General features: G+C 38.6%; 1 protein-coding gene across 2 annotated transcripts in view; it reads left to right on the forward strand.

Annotated features, from left to right (window-relative positions):
- The first annotated feature begins 8865 nt into the window (after positions 1-8865).
- The window catches only part of LOC309500920 (uncharacterized protein), a 47622-nt gene continuing 33370 nt past the window's right edge, over positions 8866-23117 (forward strand). Inside the window, exons 1-2 of one of the 2 annotated variants that reach the window (XM_082172738.1) lie at positions 8866-9076; positions 9536-10655. In XM_082172738.1, the coding sequence (XP_082028864.1) occupies positions 8932-9076; positions 9536-10655 (1265 nt within the window). In that variant the 5' untranslated portion in view covers positions 8866-8931. Of the gene's footprint in view, positions 9077-9535; positions 11178-23117 lie in introns of those variants that run through there. The other variant, XM_082172739.1, reaches the window with a different exon arrangement.

Below are 23117 nucleotides of genomic sequence, written 5' to 3' on the forward strand. Positions count from 1 at the left end.
ACACTCTAAAACTCTACAAAACCAGTTGAAAAAACTGGATTGAACCCTTGTGTGTGGAAAACCTTTAAATACAATAAATACAACTACAATATTTATAAGTTAATAATATATTGGGCCTACATTTGTACTTTTGGAGATTTTGAGATTTATCCTTAAAATAATTTTGCCTTTGCCTGTTCATCAGGCTGGCTATTCGACACTCTCCATATGAAAGACAGAACATTAACACCTCTTGTCCTGCACCCCCCACTTCTCCAAACCCTCCACAGGCTATCTGAGTTTGAGACCGACTTAAAACAAAGAGTTTGCAATTCACACTTAAATCGCTATTTTAGACATTAGCATTAGGCTATTAAAGTGTTGATAATGAAGGAATTAAAGGCCATGTTGCAGGGTTATTTTTTCAGCGAATTTGTGCAATTTGCTTGTTGGTAATAAACATTTAAACTGTTATCCATTGTATTTTATGTTGTTGGGTATCACAAAACGGAATATAATACAAAAAAGTAGGTACTATCTTACAGCGGTTTGCAACGATTCTCCTTTCCCCCACAATGCATTGCATTACGTCACCTTGGGGAGAGAATTTACCAAAGCCCACCTTGAGAGCATTGAGAGTGACTAGAGAGACGAGTAGTAGACTAGAGAGACGAGTTGTAGACGAGAGTATTCAGATAGCGCAGATTATAGATAAATACATAGATATAGATAGATAGACTAGATATATACAGGTCCTTCTCAATAAATTAGCATATTGTGATAAAGTTCATTATTTTCCATAATGTAATGATAAAAATTTAACTTTCATATATTTTAGATTCATTGCACACCAACTGAAATATTTCAGGTCTTTTATTGTTTTAATACTGATGATTTTGGCATACAGCTCATAAAAACCCAAAATTCCTGTCTCAAAAAATTAGCATATAATGAAAAGGTTCACTAAACGAGCTATTAACCTAATCATCTGAATCAACTAATTACCTCTAAACACCTGCAAAAGATTCCTGAGGCTTTTAAAAACTCCCAGCCTGGTTCATATCTCAAAACCGCAATCATGGGTAAGACTGCTGACCAGAATGCCATCATTGACACCCTCAAGCAAGAGGGTAAGACACAGAAAGAAATTTCTGAACGAATAGGCTGTTCCCAGAGTGCTGTATCAAGGCACCTCAGTGGGAAGTCTGTGGGAAGGAAAAAGTGTGGCAAAAAACGCTGCACAACGAGAAGAGGTGACCTGACCCTGAGGAAGATTGTGGAGAAGGACCGATTCCAGACCTTGGGGGACCTGCGGAAGCAGTGGACTGAGTCTGGAGTAGAAACATCCAAAGCCACCGTGCACAGGCGTGTGCAGGAAATGGGCTACAGGTGCCGCATTCCCAAGGTCAAGCCACTTTTGAACCAGAAACAGCGGCAGAAGCGCCTGACCTGGGCTACAGAGAAGCAGCACTGGACTGTTGCTCAGTGGTTGCTCAAATTTTGCATGTCATTCGGAAATCAAGGTGCCAGAGTCTGGAGGAAGACTGGGGAGAAGGAAATGCCAAAATGCCTGAAGTCCAGTGTCAAGTACCCACAGTCAGTGATGGTCTGGGGTGCCATGTCAGCTGCTGGTGTTGGTCCACTGTGTTTTATCAAGGGCAGGGTCAATGCAGCTAGCTATCAGGAGATTTTGGAGCACTCCATGCTTCCATCTGCTGAAAAGCTTTATGGAGATGAAGATTTCATTCTTCAGCATGACCTGGCACCTGCTCACAGTGCCAAAACCACTGGTAAATGGTTTACTGACCATGGTATTACTGTGCTCAACTGGCCTGCCAACTCTTCTGACCTGAACCCCATAGAGAATCTGTGGGATATTGTGAAGAGAAAGTTGAGAGACGCAAGACCCAACACTCTGGATGAGCTTAAGGCCGCTATCGAAGCATCCTGGGCCTCCATAACACCTCAGCAGTGCCACAGGCTGATTACGGCCATGCCATGCCACATTGAAGCAGTCATTTCTGCAAAAAGGATTCCCGACCAAGTATTGAGTGCATAATTGAACATAATTATTTGAAGGTTGACTTTTTTTGTATTAAAAACACTTTTCTTTTATTGGTCGGATGAAATATGCTAATTTATTGAGACAGGAATTTTGGGTTTTCATGAGCTGTATGCCAAAATCATCAGTATTAAAACAATAAAAGACCTGAAATATTTCAGTTGGTGTGCAATGAATCTAAAATATATGAAAGTTTAATTTTTATCATTACATTAGGGAAAATAATGAACTTTATCACAATATGCTAATTTATTGAGAAGGACCTGTAGATAGACAGACAGACAGATAGATAGATAGATAGATAGATAGATAGATAGATAGATAGGCTAGTATAGAGAGAGATAGGCAGACAGCCAGATAGCATAACGTTAGCATAGATAGCTAGCAGCTAGATAGATAAATAGATAGAAATATATAGTAGGTAGATTGACAATGGTGAACTACTGTGTTTGTGCTGGGTGTAAAAACTCCACCCAAACAGGACACAGGGTCCACGGCTTCCCTATGAAGGACAAGGCAACCCTCAGACAGTGGGTACAATTTGTCCGTGTATGCTATCTTCAGCACAAACGGATTCAGGCAGCATGCCTCAAATCCTGGATGCTGAGTGAGGCACGTCACATCTGGTCGCGGGGTGAGCTCCTCAACCAGCGACCAAAACGCACTCACTTCTCTACAGCACAAGCTTTCCAACGCAGTTTCCATGGGACGGCACCGCCCACACAAGCACCTGCCAAACACAGCGACAGACACGCAGAGGCTACGTTTGCAACAACATTTTTACCGGAGGAAGAGATAAACGCTTAGAAACGCCCAAATAGCTAGCATGATGCCTTCTATTTCTAGATGACAAAGACAAAGTTTACCAGTACTACGACACTATGACAAAGGTTACTGGTACTTATCTGAACTAATGTCATGATCACTGCCACTAGATATAAAGAAAACGTTTATTTTTCACTCGGTGCTATTCAATGACAAAAAAAAAAGTGTTGTTATTGTGCACTGCTGCTCGTAGACTAGCTCCAGTACTCATTGCTGCGTTGCTAAATGATAACAACTCACCAGGACACTTCACCAACTCTCCACTCATTCTCCTCAGACCATGCATTTAATTGGCTTTGACGGCCATCAGTTCTTGGCAATTCCTCATTTGCCCTCTCACGTCTGGCAGGTTCGAAATTATACGGCTGCGGGCCATCATACATGTTGGCTCTTGCCACCTCTTCCTCATCCCAGTCAGTCGACATAGTTCTAATACTAGGCTGAGGCTACCTTTCCTCCACTTCTCCCCAATGTGACGTCATCACCGAATTGCGTAAAAAAACCTGTTAATACCAAAAACGTTAAAAAAAATTGTCTTTAAGACCATTTAAAAAATGATATACATATCTTGAGTGATTTATGTACCCATTAATCGACAGTGGTGGTTAACCTGCAACATGGGCTTTAAATAATTTAAGCTACATATTTCTGTCATAAATGTTTATTACTAAATATTTCAATAATTGAAGAATTAAAACGGGCTACTTCGGTTTGGGCCAGCTTTTTCCAAGCAAAACTAAATACAATCTTCAAATGCTTGTTCATTTGTTGTCATGAACAAAATGTTCAACTCAATATTAAATTCTATTTAAATTTTAATTCTTTGAATCCTTACAACCAGGGTGCATGCGATTTGTGAATAAAGTTTGTATTTCTTTTAATCAAATAGGCTAAATCTCAAACCACAGTGTTTCATGCTGCTGTTAAACTAAATAACATTGATAGAATAATTATGAACTTAAATGAAACAATATTGCAACATTGAAAAATAAATGTTATTTATTGAATAAATACATTTATACATTTAACATGCATTTAGACAGTAGGTGGCACTGTTGTATTACATTTCACAGAGCTGCCAAGTCAGTGTATCCGATTGTTAAGTCTGACGTCACGCGTGACGTTAAGCCTTTTCCGGGTCCAAGCGCTCCTCTCGTCCAGAAATAACAATGGTGGAACCTGTACATTTATTTACGATCACGTCCTTCTTAGTGAGGCACCTTTGGCGGTCAAAAAGGGTTTAAATTCCTTTAACACCAACAGAGTGGTTAGTGTCGCTCATCACTCAGGTGGCATAATTAAGGGTAGAGTCCAGGCATCAATGAAAAAGAAGATTTATGAGGTTGAAGTGAGTTAGCTCGGGACACGGGACACAGCACTGCGGCATTGTAAAAACACTCAATAATAACCAAAACACTAGCGAAAGCGGTAGGTAGGTAGAGAGGACCTGGACTTTGGACCCGGAAAGAGTATTATCGGAGAGTGGTTACGTCACGACTTAGCAACCGAATAGACTGCATGCATTCGTTTTTACTAGGTTTGTCTTAATAAATGCAGGACCTGAATTTCGTTTTTTAACTGTGTTTGTGCACGCGGGAAATATGCTGCGCATAACAATAGAAAACAAGGAGAAACGCGCAGTCTCATGCTCAAACAATCAACAACGTCGCTCTAGAGGTGTGTTCCATTTGACCGTAAGTGGACTGCGAAGTGGACTTCACAGGGGATTCCGCCATCTTAAGTGAGATTCCAATCCGAAGGGAGCGAACATGTTCAGTTCGAAGGGCACTGCGCACGGCATAGGAAATAAGGGAACATCAATACATCACTTCACAATGAAGTGGAGAGCGATGATCACCCAACTGTTATTTCGCGCACCACGTCATCACCAGTCAGAACGGTCATAACTAACGATGGAGGAGTTTACGTAGATGTGTGTAAGTATTCATACATTTCGCCATTGTTATACGTATGACAGTATTTTTAACGGTTATTGTTGTGAATATTACATATACTATTTTTGATGATTATGATTTACCTCAGTGAATGCAGCCAGCTTAGCTAGTTTGTGAAGTAAAGTGATTTTATTTTAGGTAGTTGTAAAATAGTGCAATATAATTGTAAATATATAATATAATACTAAAAATTGAAATATGAATGTAGTCTTATATATATTTATGTTATATCATAATCTGTGCGACCCCGTCGTTGACTTTCTTTGATGACGTTTGCAGGGCGTTTCAAATGAGCGGTTATTGTCAGTGAAGTCCACTTCAACTGATATACCGTGCTCAGGGAGTAGGGGAGCAGTGAACACTGCGTATGGACCCTGTCGAATGGAACGCACCTTAGATGTGTAAAAACAAGTGGAAAGCGCGGGCGCACCGCTGTCTTCTTTCCACAAGCGCTTGCTCTCCCGTGGCGTCTGTCGTTGCTATGCAACCATGAACTGCGCTCTCCATGATGACAAGGAAGTATCAGCAAAAGATTAATTGATTTCTAGCCCTTGCATTAGCTTTACTACTAGATATATTTATGGAGATGAAAAATAATAAGGCGCCCTGTACAGCTATGATCAGCTGTTTGGCCGAGCATTCAATGTTGTTATGCTGCAAGCTGATCAGTTGGTTCGTTGCTGCCGCGCTCTATCACTCGCACACCATAAAGAGCAAATAGTTTTTTAATGTTTCAATTTCGTGATTAAAATGACATAATTTGGAAGCGGATCATTTCTTCACAAACAGCTCATTATGACTCAGTGTTAGAATGCTGCACCTACACTCGATAGTGTGAATAAGATCAGCCCAATGCAGACCACTGCATTGACAGCGTGAAACGTATGATCTGTCTACGGCCAGGGCTCAGCGGAAGACAGAAAATGCCGGTCCAGCGCTGATTGAGGAATTTTGACAGTTTGACATCTTTTTTCTCGCATCTGTGAATTTATTTTTTAATCGTTTGTCCTTAGATGAAGCGGATATATTTGTGCGGGAATTTCTCGCACTATAAAAGCTAACCTTGTGGGAATGGTTTAAATTATGCGCAATCCCCACATTCCCGCACCAAAATTCAAGCCCTGAAATGGCAGCGGGTTGCGATTGCATCGCGTTTTTCATTTAATTACAATATGAGGACTGACGGTAGGCTATAAAAATCAGTGTTTCTGTGTAGGTGATGACAACCATTTTGCCAGCAGCAATCAAAGCATCGCGCGAATTACGGTAGACCTTAATTTGAGATAGTAAATTTGTTCCTAATCAAAGGGAACACTCAACCACAGAACAGCTGGGTGAGTTTTGTATTGGCTTATTGGATACAGTAAATGAAGACTTTCAACTTCTTTTCAATACTATTTCATCACCTAAAACACTCCCACTCTCTGCTGTATATTCATAACCAAAAATTTCAAAACCAACAACCAAGCTACATAAACAATGCCATTGGCACTAGTCTACATTGCAGACATGTCTCTTAATGCACATAACTTTTCACCTTTTTCCACAGTCTTGAAAAAAGTACTATTGTTGAAATTCTCAGATCAAGCAAACTTCAACGCACCCTTATCCACTTCCTGCTCACGTTAGTGAACCGCACCCGAGCAAGCACACTTTGCAGTTCCTCCGGAAATGCATTCTAGTTAATGTTTGTATTTGCTTCATATAAGTCTAGGGGGTCAGGGAGGCAGTAACAAGGAAATTACTAAAGAGTTGGCAACCAAGAACTCTCATCTCCTGTCCCACCACTCTACAAAGAAAAAAAAAAAAAAAAAGAAAAAAAAAATCACACTGATTTTTGTAACACTCAAGAATGACTTTATTTAGTCCAAAGTACAAAAAAAAAGGGAAAGCATCAATAGGCTTCAGGAGGGGACAAGGCCAAAACAACAAACATAAAATTCTAACCTTTTTTAGGGGGTATACTTTCTTAACCTTTCAAAGCAAGATTCAAAATAAATGACAAAGTTCTTACCTTACTCCCTCTCTAACCAAACACAGGAGAAAACATGGACGTGAACAAAAATGGCATCCACCTCCCTACGGCTTCCCAAATTAACTAAACCAAAATTTTATAATCAAAGTCAAAAATGGTAAATGTTTTAAAGGGTTAGTTCACCCAAAAACAAAAAGTATCCTCTCCAGCTTTATGAAAAGGCAGAGGGGGCTTTGCTCTACAGACGTGTCAAATTGCACTCCAGGTTCCAGTCTGGGGCAAAACCTTTGTGGAATAGGGGCTACATCAGGATCCTTTTCTGTCTTCCATCCTTGTTCCGGCTGGTCTGGTGGGGCTGGACATCTGACAGGTGAAAGTGACTGGCCCCGTCCAACTGAGGAGCCAAACTGTAAAGGAGAAATGGATCTGCGGGCTGCAGGAGGAGACCTGGATCTGTGGGCTGCAGGAGGAGCAGAAGCGGTGCTGTGTGGAAGAGGGCGAGCGGTTGGGGTCCTGGGTTCAGCAAATGATGTATTCGGCTGCTCTAGGGTTTCCAGATTTTGTAATTAGTTTACATTCCCACATATCAAAAGTTGTACAGCCTTTATTACAATGTGGTAAATAAAGATGAGCTATTCATCATCATGTGTGTTATTTTTACATCAAGTAAAGAGTCATAGAACTTCTAACTACAAAATTATTACTGGAGCCTTCATCATAGTATTATATGCACAGAGTAAGTACAATGTCTAAACCAAACCCCCTCCACATTTCAGCTTTATGTAGACAAATAGTACAGGCCTTAGATAAGGCTTACTGCACCATTTTTTTCTGAAAAGCTACATAAAAAAAAATAAAAAGGATGCACAGGCTGTTATATGCTTTCAATAGAGCTGTTTTACAGGCTTTTATCATGTATCCAGACTCAAATAATGTGTTTCTAACAGCAAACACTCAGAATAAAGTGAGATGATCTGCTGATGATCCTGAATGGCTTGTTGAATGAGTGTTGATAGTCTGAGGCTCATCAATATTAACAGATCTGCTGAAAACACTCTTTATTTCACGTCAATAGTTCCTGTTTTCACCTCATTTATTATGCTGATGTCTTCAGATCTCCTGTAAATTGACACTTAAAGCTCATTTCATTGGTGTCAACAGACTGAGGGTATTTGTTGGTTACTATAAGTAGCCTATGTTTATTTCTGTTTATAACTGTTTTTCTTACCATTATTTATATTTGCAAGAATTTACATGCTTATATTCTGTTGTCCATGAGCATAAAAACTAACTCAGTAAAGATACATTTTTGATTTTGGCAGATCAACTCCTCACACTACAAATCTTTAGGTGTGTTCGACATCGGCTGCGGCTGGATGTAACCGATCGGCGAGAGTAGCCGCGTGCAGGCGGGGAGGAGCTGCAAACGGAGACGTGAAGTCGGACACTTTCTGGTTCCCGTAGTGACCGCTCACGTGGTGTTTGCATACTTTACCACAGCTGCAGTGAAATAAATGCAATATTTGCCAAATAATACACAGATGTTTCATTTCATGAGACATGTTCATTCAATACTTTATGTACTGCTTCATACAGCGTCTGTTTGAACAAGAATAAAGTTCAACATAAGCAACTATCAATGAAGTGGAGTCTACGTTTTTTAAGCAGTTTTAATTTGATAAACATGACACAATATAACATGACAACGACATGAAAAGAGTGTTCACTGTTATAATAAACTGATTTGAGAGCATTAGAGGAACTAAAGGTGTTCGAATAAACACGAAACACACGTGATCGTTGTCATGCGGTGAATCCGGCCAATCGTGGAACAGCTGTGTCGTCATCAGCCCTCCTGCAGCCCAGTGCAGCCGCTCTTGAGAAGCTGCGCTGGCTGAGTTCTCCGGCTACTCTCGAAACGCTCTCGCGGTACTTTGATGCCATACGTCACAGTCACGTGGCGTCAGCGCTGTATCAAGTCGGACAACATTTCTAACCGGCATGCACTGCTTCAAGTCAGCCGCCGATCGTTCTGCGCAGAGCTGCATGAAGTCGAACAAGCCCATCATCAGTGAAGCTCCTCCCACAGCAATCACATCATCAGTGAAGCTCCTCCCACTGCAATTCTCCAATAAATGCTGGAATATTCCCATCATTCTTCAAAGCATCAGGAAGAGCTGAAATCTGCAAAGACTGAGTTTATTAAAGAGGACAGTGAGAACATGAGTGATCCAGAACCCTGCAGAATGAAACACACTGGAGATCCTGAAGAACAAAGAGGTTGGTGTTTATTCTTGATTCATTCAAGCACTTGTTCTTTATTTTACATTTATTTATATATGGTTTATAATTTTTTAATGTTTTTATACAAACATGTATACAAAATAATAATCATTCCAAAATGTAAAAAATTACAATCTACTCTGATTTAATGCAAACATGTGTGTTCTTTCTCGCAGTGAAATTCACTTGATCTTGTGTTTCTTGTGTCCCACTTTCACATGCGTGAAAACATGGGATTTGTGCCTATAATGTTTAAAAAATAATAACTGGAAGATCAGTGTACCTCATTCAAATGGAAAGTTTCAGGGATGTTTAATTAATTTATAAAAAGACAAATTATTGTAATATTTTATAGCAGTTGTCTGTTACATCTGGGATATTATTATAATTTTTTATCTCCATTCACATATTTCCCTCTTTGAATAATTTTGATTATTTAGTTATTTTATTTTTTAGACCTGATGGAAGTGAAGGAGGAGAGTGAAGAACTGAGTGAAGTGAAGGAGGAGAGTGAAGAACTGAGTGAAGTGAAGGAGGAGAGTGAAGAAATGAGACAAGTGAAGAAGGAGAGTGAAGAACTGAGTGAAGTGAAGGAGGAGAGTGAAGAACTGAGTGAAGTGGAGGAGGAACATCATGTCAAACCTGGAGGAAAACCTTTGAGTCGCTCAAAGACTAAAAATAAATTTTTAAAGAAAAGAAAAGACAAGAAATATTTCACCTGCACTCAGTGTGGAAAGAGTTTCACAACCAAACAAAGTCTTGAGCGTCACATGAGAGTTCACACTGGAGAGAAGCCGTTCACATGTGATCAGTGTGGGAAGAGTTTCAGTCAATCATCATACCTTGATGTTCACATGAGAATCCACACTGGAGAGAAGCCGTTCATGTGTGAACAGTGTGAAAAGAGATTCGCAGACAAAAAATCTCTTAAGATTCACATGAGAGTTCACACTGGAGAGAAGCCGTTCACATGCAATCAATGTGGGAATAGTTTCAGTCAATTAGCACACCTTAATGTTCACATGAGGATCCACACTGGAGAGAAGCCGTTCACATGCAATCAATGTGGGAATAGTTTCAGTCAATCATCATCCCTTAATGTTCACATGAAGATCCACACCGGAGAGAAGCCGTTCACATGTGATCAGTGCAACAAAACATTTCTTAGGGCATCACACCTGAAGAAACACCTGACAGTTCATATGAAAGAGAAGCCACACTTATGTTCTGTATGTGGAAAGAATTTTTCACGGCTGCAAACTTTACATGCACATCAAAAAATACACACTGGTGTGAGAGAGTACATGTGCTTTGAGTGTGAGAAGACTTTTGCAACAGGGATCAATTTAAAACGACATCAGAGAATTCACACTGGAGAAAAACCTTACAAGTGTTCACACTGTGACAAGAGATTCAGTCAGTCATCAAATCTGAAAACACATGAAATGATCCACACTGGAGAGAAGCCGCACACATGTGATCAGTGTTGGAAGAGTTTCTCTTTTAATTGTCACCTGAAGCTACACATGAAGATCCATGCAGTGGAGAAACCACATCACCGCAGTCTGAGATCACAGTAAGTAGTTCATCTTTATGTGCTGAGAAACAAAAGCTGCTTTTCCACCTTCAGGAAAGGTTCCAGTTGTGTTTCCACTTGAGCCTGGTACGGTACGGCTTACAAACTGTTCTCGGCCCTGAACTCTCAGCACAACAAGAAAGGAAAAACAGAAGCCAAAAAATCTGTCTCCTGCTCTCAGTGTAAAAAACGCTTCATGTAAATCAAGATTCACATGAGAGTTCACACTGGAGAAGAAGCCCATAACACTTTTAAGAGAGACGTGAATCTGATATTCATTTTTAACTTGTTTTCATTGTTTTTCATCAGAACATCTAGTTTCTCTTCCACTTCTACTCTTCCATACAAACACAAGATATACTTTCATGTATCTTTGAAACTGGACACTTTTCTTCTCTTCTTCTCTTCTTATGAGTCTCTTATGAGTCAGTAAAGAGAGAGATCTGTCTCATTCCCTTTCACTTTTAATTAATGTTTGTATTTGCTTCATATAATTATTGATTAAACTCTTGACTCATTTTCCCAACATCTCATTGTTATTGTCCATTTACTTATTTTCTGCAGATTCTGCTTGAATCAGGAATAATTTTAGTTCTGAAAGTCATGAAGTATCCTGATATGATTGCTTTTTGAGCTTTCCATGTTTTAATTTTCTCAATTGAGCTTTTAAATGCCTAACTAAATTATGAATGAGATTGCTGTCTGTCTACATTATTAACAGTTTCACCCTTGATATCCAGTATTATATATACATTTCAAAGAGTTTGTTCTAGTCAGTTTGATGTTTAATTCACACCATGAAGCTTCATGAAGTCAGAACAATTACTATGAACTTTAAACAACACCACCTCCGGCTCCAGCTTTGAGATGTATTCTGGTTCAGCTTTTTACTTGCCCTACAAACATTTTCACTGGACTCACCACAAATAAATAATAATATTATATTTTAATAAATATAAAGACAAGTAAACAGTGCAAATAAAAATAACAAAATAACAAATTACAAACAATAGCACAAATAAATACAATCAGGGCAGGACTGAGGGGTCTGGGGGCCCTGGGCTAGAGTTTATGTTTGGGCCCTACATTTCAAAAAGTTAAATAAGGAATCACTCTTAAAAATTAGTACAGTAATCTAATTACACTGTTGAACAAGCCTATAATCAGTGAAACTCCTCCCAGTGTAAAACTTAGTAACCTCCCACTGTAAAAAAGTATTTGCAATACTAACTAATTAATTACTGTTGAACTGCCTCAGACATGGACCTAAACATAATAGTATCTTTTTACTTTTATCTGGGGTTTCAACAAAAGAAAATTCTACAGGTGCATATCTACCAACATGGCATTACCATTACCATACCGGACTTTACAGGTGAAAACACTTTTCAGACTAGACGGAATTGATCCTCCTCTGCTTATTCTGCCTATTTTGTGCTTCACTTGAAAAAGTTCATTTCACATTTAGTAAATGGACTGGAGTCACTTCAGGGGCCTATACCATGAAACCGGTTTAGGTGGCTAGCCAGCTATGTTTCAGTTTAGTTTCCGCCAACCCTGGGTTTTTAGGTACTATGAAAGTAGCTTGGCTTGAATCGGTGTTCGTCGCCATGGTATCTTACGCTGCACGGCTAACCTGCTCCGGGGCAGGTTATGTTCTGGATTCAAGATCTCAGACTGAAGTTTGACCAATCAGCTGAGAGCAAAGAAACATATAGGTGACGTAACTTATTCCCAGTGTCTGTTGCAATGACTTCACCTTTTCTTCCAAATCCTGTGACATCTCAGCGCAAATCGTTAGACGAGCACTTCATAAAGAAAGTATTTTTAGCATGACAAAATCCCCTTGCCTTTCCTGATAGTTATTTGTATGAAAGATACAGATTTTCCGCGGAAGGAATGTCTTATCTTTGCGAACTTCTTGAGCCGCACATAAAGAATTTAAAACGTCGAATTCATGCACTTACTGTACCGCAAATATTGCGTTGCGTTTTTTTTTTTCAAGTGGTACATACTTGCACGGTGACGCACAGAAGCTATAGGGGAAAACACGGTTTGTCGAACCATTCGCAAGGTCGCTCTGCAGGAGTACATGAATAGTTTCATTAATAGTGTTCCCCGGACATTTATCGACCATGTCCATAAAAGAGGGCTTTTATAAAATTGCCGGTAAGATATATTGATAGGGTGACATCACATGAACAATTTAAAAAAAAAAAGAAGCAAATTTCACAAATGTACTATACAATACATGTTAAGAATTATTTTAAATCTTTTTTATTATTCTGTTAATCTAATGATAGGATTCCCTACAGTCATTGCAACATGTATGCAGTCTATTTCTCCAATCTCCACTGCTCTAGGGGAACATGAGGCAAATTATGTTAATAGGAAGTCCTATCACAGCCGTAATGTTCAGGTAGAGATGATGTGAATATGTGAGATGATTATTTTCTGTGAGATGAATCTTTAAATTAATAGTAACATTAACAGATATAACAATGATCTACTAAACATTTCATCTGCAGACGACTTGTGGTGGTCATGAATGTATGATCAAGTTTGGATGCCAAATGGCCTGGCTCCAGTGCTTGACTCACAAATTTTCCATGAGTCTGTGTTGTGTCAGCGCTTTGAGGAAAGCAAGTTAAATTTGGTACAGTACAAAACACTGTTAATTTGAACTGAGATAGAAAAACCTACACAATAACCCCCTATCATGACCCTCAGACAGGGCCACAGCACCACTTCAATGTGGCCCTCAGTAAAACCAGAGTGAAGATAGAGATGACCTTTGGCCTCCTAAAGGCACATTTCAACTGTGTTCGGCGCTTCAGAGTCACCAGAGCGGGCATCACAGATAGTGGCTGCATGTGCCATTCTGCACAATATAGCCACCAGCAGAAAGGAGCGAGAAACACCACAAAACCAGCTTCTCCCTGATGAAACTGACCTGATCACACTTGACCACCCAGCTGGTGCAGATGTAGATGCAATCACCATACAATATTACACTTAATACAAGCACATTGAAACTGCAGATAGGTCTCAAACTGTTTTATTGGTTTTGTGGGATGGGAGGGAGAAAGCGAGCAAGAGAAAGTTGCATTAATAAATATTCATATTAAAGTGTTACTTGGTTAAATAAGTTCACATACTGAGATCAGTTTTATCCAGCTGTTTGATCTCCAATTTTTTTTTTTTTAGCCTCCTCAGCTCACAGTCAGCTCCTTTAGTGTGGAGTCTAATTCAAGACTCCTTTAGTGTGCAATTCTCACTATACGTTAAACAGGATTCCAGACAAAGTACTCACAGAGATATATCATAAAGACAGACAAGCAACGATAGACAGTTTTTGACAATGAACCGACAAAGGACAGAGAAACACAAGGGGGTTATAAAGGGAAAAGGCTAAAAATGAACACAACAGGTGAAACTAATATGGTAATAATTACAAAAGGAGGATAACAAGGGGGCGGGGTTAGAAACGAGACAACGCAAGCACATGGCCCAAACAAATGGCCATGTGCTGCACATAAAAACATGGGTCTGTCATGATTCTGCCTCAAGACGAGAGAAAATCAAGAACAAGATGGCAGAATCATGACAGATCATTACAAGTTTTCTGGAGGCTCATCAAATCACAAAAAGTTCCTTGACTTCCTACAAACACAGGACTGACTGTAATTTGTGTCAAGGGTTTTAAATCCTTACATATTTCTTCTGAAGGCCATTGAGGTAGAGGCCTCAGTTTCTGGGGCAGGTTGTGAAAAATCCTACAATAAAAGAGATGTGTAAGGGCCAGTCCCTTTTTTATGCCACACATTCAAATGTTTGCCATAATAAAAAGCCCAGTGCATTCACATCAGCAACTGTCTGAGAACACACAGACAGAGTGTCTTCATCATTTCCTCCACCCTAATAAATAAAACTGGCTAATGTAAAGCATAACTGTTGTAAAGCAGGTTATGTTTGGTGTTCTGTCTGCTGCATATTGACCTCTGTGTGGGAGACTGTGTGTATGTGTGCTGGCTTCAACAGGGACACTGTATTTCCCTCAACTGCAGAACATACAGTCAGCCATATTTAAAACTTAAAAAAAGTAGTAATATATTGCACACGTACCCAGTGTTACTTGCTTAGAGGAGCCAGCACCAGGGTCAGACTGTACAGCACCTGTAATCACATCCATAATCTTCCGTCCCTTATTACCTACTCAGAGCCAACTCCTCCGCCACAGTGTATTCTGGTTTTCTGAATTTAACTCTTTATTTCTGTTTGCTGCAAACAAGTGTTTGTGATAAAATGTTCACAAAAGTAATACAAGGTTGTGGTAAATACTCACCACTTTGAATTATATTTTTATATTTTGTCTTTATCTGCTGCCAAGAACATTTGGAGTTACATCTAAAAATCAATGAATATTAATCTTTCTTAGTACATGCACATTTTTATATATTATAAAAATAGGCTATAGGCTATATTACACGTATAGGCTACACATACATATACATAATTTTACATAAATATAGAACGTATTTGTTTAACTTACACATTAACAATCAGCAATCTTTCTCCAACAGTCTTCTCTTGCTTTGGCAGCAGAGACCGTATTGTTTCGAGCTTGAAATACATATTTAAATTCATTGTAATTCTGAATGATTATCTCTTGCTCCTCCGCGGAAAAATATATCGCTCTCGCTCTACCCGCGATTGGTTGTTCAGTGTCGACGTCACTCTTTTATGTGCACGCGCGCGTGGAGTAATCATAGCTTAAAGGGGAAATGAAGCAGTCAATCAAGTTTACATGATTTACTAAATGGATTTCCACTATAATCAACAATTATATAAGAAACATGACAAATGTAAACATATAAAAAAAAAATAAAAAAAAACGTTATATCTTTCGCGGCCAGGGCGCCGCCATTGTGCAGTATTCTAACATGTGACGTCACGGGGTTGGTTGGCTTTAAAGGCTCTGGGCTGAGTTCAGTAAAACACAGTGAAAGACATAAAACTTAACATTAAACTACGCATAAAAAGCGTTCATCTGCTATCATATTATCATGTCAAACCTCTCATACATGTTTGCATCACACTGGCTCGTTAACAAGATGCATGTGCTGGTCGAACCAGCGAACAACTAACGTTAGGTACAGTCATTGTTAGCTAACAGCTGTAAGCATGAACTAGCTAAATAACGCTAACTTTACAGGCTATTTGCTAACGTTATAGCTTGTGTGTGTGTGTGTGTGTGTGTGTGTGTGTGTGTGTGTGTGTGTGTGTACTACTCTTCAATCCTTGGCTCACTGAAATGACAAAATAAAAAAGCCGTCTTCCTGCTTCATTCTGTAACATACAGATCTGTATTATGCTATTGTTTTTGATTCTGTAACATACAGATCTGTATTATGCTATTGTTTTTGATAGTGTTATACATTTCTTACAGATAATCACGATGATCATTGCGTTTGTCTTACCGAATGTGGTATCTTCCTGTCAGCAATTAGTTTTTCTATAAGCTTTTTTTATTTTTATTAATGCCGACAGTAAAATGTTGCCAGATATTGCTACGAAAAACAAGCAACAATTATTTTTTTTTTTATAATAATCCAAAATAAGTTCAAAGCTTGTGTTTTGGAAATAAGATTAATATATCACAAACCCTAACATGCAACTTTCCACTTTAATAACTTCCTAAAGTGTGACATTAAATCAGAAAAACAAGTCCAGAAGACTACTGCCACCTTTCCATTAGATGGATCTGGCAACACTGGATCTCTCAAGCCCCGTTCACTGCGCTAGATTCTCGCAGCAAAATGAATTGCAAACACTCATATGAGGTGGTTTAAACGGCTAATTAATCATTCAGAGAGCTTGAAATTTTTTTTTTGAATGTAAAAAAATGGCCGAGGTCCGGACCTCGGTGACCTCATAGCTGGCTACAGCCATGTATCACCGGCTGTTCGACATAGTGACGTACCACTGCTCGGTTCCCACGCCGTATCGACTCAAATGCATAAGCAATGGGACACACGGGCTCAACAGGTCTTTCAAGTTCGTCTTCCTCCATTTCAAATCAATTGCGTATTCAGTCCGGTCCAGTAACGCTTCACTCTCTTCACTCACCAGCGGAACCAACCAACCCCGTTACGTAGGCTGTGACGTCACTTCAAAATGGCGACTCGCTAGCTAGATAGATAGCTAGAAATTACGAAAATAATTTTGTCATATCTGTGGTTTTAACAACTTTTTAAAATAAATTTTTTGGCAAGGTGATTTTTCTAATATATGTAGCTACTACCAATGCCAAAACATGGACGTTTCATTTCCCCTTTAAGGATCAAAGCCTGAGTTGACAGAAAGTTGATGAGCTGCGTCATGGTACCAATAAAGCCTGATTGCATCGGTTTGGTTTTGTCAACTCAAAACTAATCCTGTAACCCCGAGTTTGTTCAGCTACCTTCATGGTACAGGCCCCAGTTCTAAAATAATAATAATAATCGAAGGCTATAAGTAAATAGATGAATTTGCGTGGCCCTGATTTGGCTGCGGGGTGTCCCGTATGCGCGTGCGTTGGAGACCGATGGCGTCACCGCTCTCTCGCGCCGTCTTTTCCGTCACTCAGTTTCAGCGTCGAGTCTTCTGAGGTGAGGAGAGCAGTTTACGGTATTTCTCATATTTACACAACCATCACACACACTTTATACAGTTTGATTAAGCGATAGACTCATTTCTGTATTGTTTTCATCGATCACAGCGATACTTGTGCGTCTTTTCTGGCGTCTTCCTACTGAAATAAACATTTAGTGCAGCAGCAGCGAGCATGAGGAGAATATGTGGAGTTCATTCAGACCTGAGCGATTTTGTGTTCGTTTGTGTGATTGTCTCGATGTTTGTGTGAGAACTGTTACTGAATGTCAAGTCAAAGTTTGAGATATCTGTGAGGGGAATCGATCCCAAGTGTTGTTGTTGCCATTTTCTTTATTTCTTTGACATTTATCTTTGGTAGATTACATTTACTTATTCAATTTTATGTATATTCTTATAGTATAACACTTTATATTACCCCTGTAAGTCAAGTCAAGTCAAGTTTATTTATATAGCGCTTTTCACAATACAGATTGTATCAAACAAGGCCGTAACCAGGGTTTGAAAATTAGTGAGGTCCGGGGTAAGGTGTTAAGAATTGTGCTATAATAACACCCACAAATGGAACTCATTATATACAATATAAACTTTAAAATAGACATTCTTTTGTCATTATTTTTTGTCTCTTTGACATCTCATTTGTCTCCTTCTGATCTCTATCCTCTTCCTCTCTGTTGCTCTCCTCTTTGTCCTCATATCCTGATCTTTCAATTTAGGCTTTAAAAAAAAAAAAAGAAATACATGTAACGTGTTTTGCCGGAACATTTTTGCCATTCTACACTCTCTGTTCTGTCTGTTTTGGAGGATAAACATTGTTAATTTAGACCTTCTTTATTGCATCACAATTTGTTATGTAACAATACTGATTACTGTAATAGATTTCCATAATAAACATTGCTATATGGATAAGTAATAGTAACTTTGTGCTCTAAACCAGTGGTTCTCTACTGGTTATTCCATTGGACCCACATTTTCCCATGGACATTAAGTAGGGTGACCATACGTCCTGTTTAACCAGGACATATCTGGCCAGGATTTCGAGATCGCCCAAAATGCCCGGGATTCGGCTTTTGCTTTCTACAGTCACCATTCATTATGTTTACATTATTACGTTATTTGACACTGACACCTACGTGCCAGCTTTGCAGGTCATGCATTCTGATTCACACGGATCCCGATCGAGACGAAAACACAGGAATTTTCTTAGCAATGCTAGAACGCACATCAACCGATCACTTGTTTAGCGTTCATGTAAACACTACATTCAGATTAACCAATCGGAAGTAATTCAGTACTACTGAATCAAAAGGTGTACATGTAAACAAAATGAATGGCGACGAGAAAGCAAAAGCCGAATCGCGGATATTTTGGGCGATCTCGAAATCCCGGCCGGACATGACCTGGAATATGGTCACCCTACATTAAGGTGCGACCCTTTTTTTTTTAAGGAATTTGACCTATATGGGCCATTCTACAGAACTGGTGCAAACTGCTGTCCCACAACCAAAAAACACATTTAAAAAGCATTTAAGTATTCAAATCTTAGATGTTTACCAATATCATTCTATTATCTATTGAATCCCACAATAATATTTAAAATATCAGTAAGCTTAATATATATATAAAATCATCATTTATTGGGTACTGTCAATTGGGAGGTGGCTGTCCCGAACAGTCATGACCGAAACATGTCATCATTGTTTTGGTAGTGACAAAAGGGAACACATAATCATTTATTTGGGGGAAATAAACACAATTTTTGTACAGTTATGCAAATCATTAGTATCTTAGTATGTTTTACTAGTGTTTTAGTATGCGAGTTAATATAGATTTGAGTGTCATCAGCATAACTAATTCCATGTTTCCTTATAATATTTCCAAGTGGCAGCATATTGAGAATAACAGAGGGCCTAACACAGATCCCTGCGGCACTCCATAGTTTACTGGAGTTATGATCGATTTTTCTTCATTTAAATAGACAAAATGGTAGTGGTCAGATAAGTATGATCTGAACCAGCTTAATGCTTGTCCTTGAACACCAGTATAATTTTGTAGTCGATCTATAGTATCGAACGCAGCACTAAGATCAGGTAAAACTAGTATTGAGATACAGCCTTGGTCAGAAGCTAAAAGTAAATCATTTGTGATTTTAACGAGCGCAGTTTCAGTGCTATGATGCAGCCTGAATCCAGACTGAAACTTTTCATAGATGTAATTTTCTTGCAAGAAAGAGCCCAGTTGAGCGGACACCACTTTTTCTAGTATTTTAGACATAAAAGGAAGATTTGAAATGGGTCTATAATTTGCTAGATTATTATGATCTAATTGTGGTTTCTTAATGAGAGGTTTTATAACTGCCAGTTTAAATGTTCTTGGAACATGACCTAAAGATAAAGACGAGTTAATAATATTGAGGAGAGGCTCTTCCACTACAGGTAACACTTCTTTCAGTAGTTTAGTTGGTATAGGATCTAATAAACATGTTGTTGTTTTAGATGAAGTGATACGTTTATTTAACTCTTTTTGTTCTATAGTTGTAAAGCGGTGTAATTGTTCTTGCGGGGTGATAATTGAGGCTGAATTATATAAGGCGCGATTGAGGATTGAACGTTTACAATTGTGGTTCTGATGTTTTCTATTTTCTCAGTGAAGAACGTCATGAAATCATTACTACTAAACTGTAACGGAATATTTTGTTCAGGTGACATCTGTTTATTTGTTAGTCTAGCCACGGTGTTAAATAAAAACCTAGGATTGTTTTGGTTGTTTTCTATTAGTTTGCGGAGGTGCTCAGCCCTGGCCGCTTTTAGGGCCTTTTTATAACGTGACATACTGTCTTTCCACGCGATTCTAAAAACCTCTAAATTAGTTTGTTTCCATTTACTCTCTAAATTACGGGTTTCTCTCTTTAGAACATGCGTAGTATTGTTGTACCATGGTGCTTTACTTTTCTCTCTGACCTTTTTTAATCTAATAGGTGCAACAATATCCAATGTTCCAGAGAGAATGGTGCTCATAGTGCTAGTTAATTCCTCTAGTTCATCTGTTTGTTTGGGTTCAGGCCGCAGCTGAGACAGATCAGATAAGCAATTTGAAAAATTATCTATGGTGGATGGAAGGATTGTTCTACCTGATCGATAACCCGGCGCAGCATGATATATTACAGGAGTACGTAATATGCAAGTTACCATGTAATGGTCAGTGACATCATCACTTTGTGGAATGATATCTATATCGGTTGGATCGGTTCCATGTGATATAATTAAATCGAGTGTATGATTAAAACGATGAGTTGGTCCGGTAACGTTTTGCTTGACCCCAAAGGAGTTTAATAAATCTGTAAACGCAGCCCCTAACGCATCATTTGGATTATCTACGTGTATGTTAAAATCTCCAACAATTAATGCTTTATCGACATTGACTAATAGGTCAGAGAGAAAATCTGCAAACTCTTTTAGGAAATCAGCGGTCTATATATGGTAGCCAAGGCTAGAGATAATAGGGATGTTTTTCTAACATCTAAGAGTGTAACATTTAGTATAAGTGCTTCAAACGAAATAAACTTATAACCTGTTTTCTGAGTAACATTGAGAATATCTCTATAGATTGTTGCAACACCGCCACCATGACCAATCAGATGGGGCTCATGCTTATAACAGTATCCAGATGGAGTAGACTCATTTAGACCGAAATAATCATTTGGTTTAAGCCAAGTTTCAGTAAGGCAAAGTACATTGATGCTATTATCTGTGACTATTTCATTTACAATAACTGCCTTAGGTGTGAGTGATCTAATGTTTAGAAGACCTAACTTTAGAAATTGTTTTTGTTTACTAATAGCAACATTTTCTGTTTTAATAACATTTAGATTTTTCCTAGATCCTGCAGTAGATTTATTATTTGATCTCACTAAACGAGGAATAGACACAGTTTCTATGCAATGTACCTGTAAGAGTAATGAATGTGGGGAATTTAAAATCTATACATGGGAATAAATAAAATAGATAAATAAGTTATTCTCGAGGTCGGACATCCGGGACTTTTACTCCCATAATGCACTGCGCGCGCATAGCAACGCGGTGAAGGGTAAAACAAACAAGAGCCCGCCATTAAGCAACACGAAGCGGAAGACAAACGAGCGCCGAGCTCTTTTCCTTTGGTTGCAAATCATGCCGAAAAACTGTTGTGTTGTTTGTTGCACCAACAACAGCGTAAAAAGGAGTGACCTCTCCTTTTATTTGATTCCTAGCGAGGCAACTGAGCCAGAAAGGAGAGAGAAACATCAAACTGGAGTGTGACGCAAAATATCAACATGCATTTAGTTTGCACCTAGCTCAATGACCAAACATGATCTGAATTTATTTTCGACACAACACTTGAAATTAAAAGCTAAAAAATTGCAATGAATTTTGTTTATTCAAACATATAGCCCGGAGGAAAAGCATAGCGAATGGTGTTTCTTGCTCTTATTCTAACGTTACACTGCAGTAACACAGTACCTGCAGATGCTGAGCTGGATTCCATATTGCAATGAGGTCGTTTACAACAATTGCTAACTTACTAGCACCTCGTGAAATAGAATGTTGTCCCCCATATAAAATACATGTTGATTTCTAATGACAAATTTGAAAAACTAGTACTTGGGAGGTTAACTGCTACAAAAATGGTAATCCATGTCAAAATACAGATCTTGGAGGTACAAATTGAATTCATAAGGCTTGGGGATACATTAAATGTTTCTGAAAAGAACAGAATATTTTGCTAACAAATATTTTTTTTTAGCGACAGCTTTCTGTGGTACCTGGTCAATGCAGGCGCTAGGAGACTGTCTATATACTGATAAGACATTCTGTAATAGAAGAAGAAGATCTGTATTCATATAACGTTAGCGCCTTTCACTGATATGTAGCTAGTCACAAAGCGCTTAACATGAGTGTTTTATTACATTCACTTCTCACCACCGACATACATTCGCATACATATCATTCATTATTAATACAAAGTAGTCCGTTAGTATCCATAACTGACATAATCCACAGCAAAACTTCTGTGAATAGATACCTTTTTGATTTGCCTCGGGCTTTGCTTTCGGTTTTGTTTTACCCTTCAAACATGGTTGCTATGCAGGTCACATGATTTGTGATGTAAAGAATCCCGGCCTCGAGAATCCTGACACAGGAAGCGTTACATTTTCTTTATTTTTAAGAGTTTTATGATCATTGTCAGTTTCTGTACACAAATCTGTAACATGTTAATGATGGAATTACTTTATCATAACTTTATTATAAAGTCAAACTATATTTAGATTCAAATATTATGTTGTTGTAGCTATTTGTCTGTTGAGGTTCATAAAGATAGGTTTAAAAGGACACCTATTATGCCCCTTTTTACAATGTGAAATAAGTGTCTGATGTCCCCAGAGTGTATAGGCTATGCAAGTTAAAGTTTTAGATTGAGATTGATAAAGATATAAGTGTCAATTTATTTTGTTTTATTATTGATGATTTATCCATGTTATATTGTGAGAAATAACAGTATTAGCTGTTTTACAGGCTTTTCCCATCTATCCTGACTCAAATAATGTGTTTCGAACAGCAGGCACTCAGAATAAAGTGAGATGATCTGCTGATGATCCTGAATGGCTTGTTGAATGAGTGTTGATCGTCTGAGGCTCATCAATATTAACAGATCTTCTGAAAACACTCTTTATTTCATGACAATAGTTCCTGTTTTCACCTAATTTATTATGTTGATGTCTTCAGATCTCCTGTAAATTTTACACTTAACTTATTTCATTGGTGGGTATTTGTT

Source organism: Leuciscus leuciscus (genome assembly GCF_965113295.1).
Source record: "Leuciscus leuciscus genome assembly, chromosome: 1".
Classification (NCBI taxonomy): Eukaryota; Metazoa; Chordata; class Actinopteri; order Cypriniformes; family Leuciscidae; genus Leuciscus; species Leuciscus leuciscus.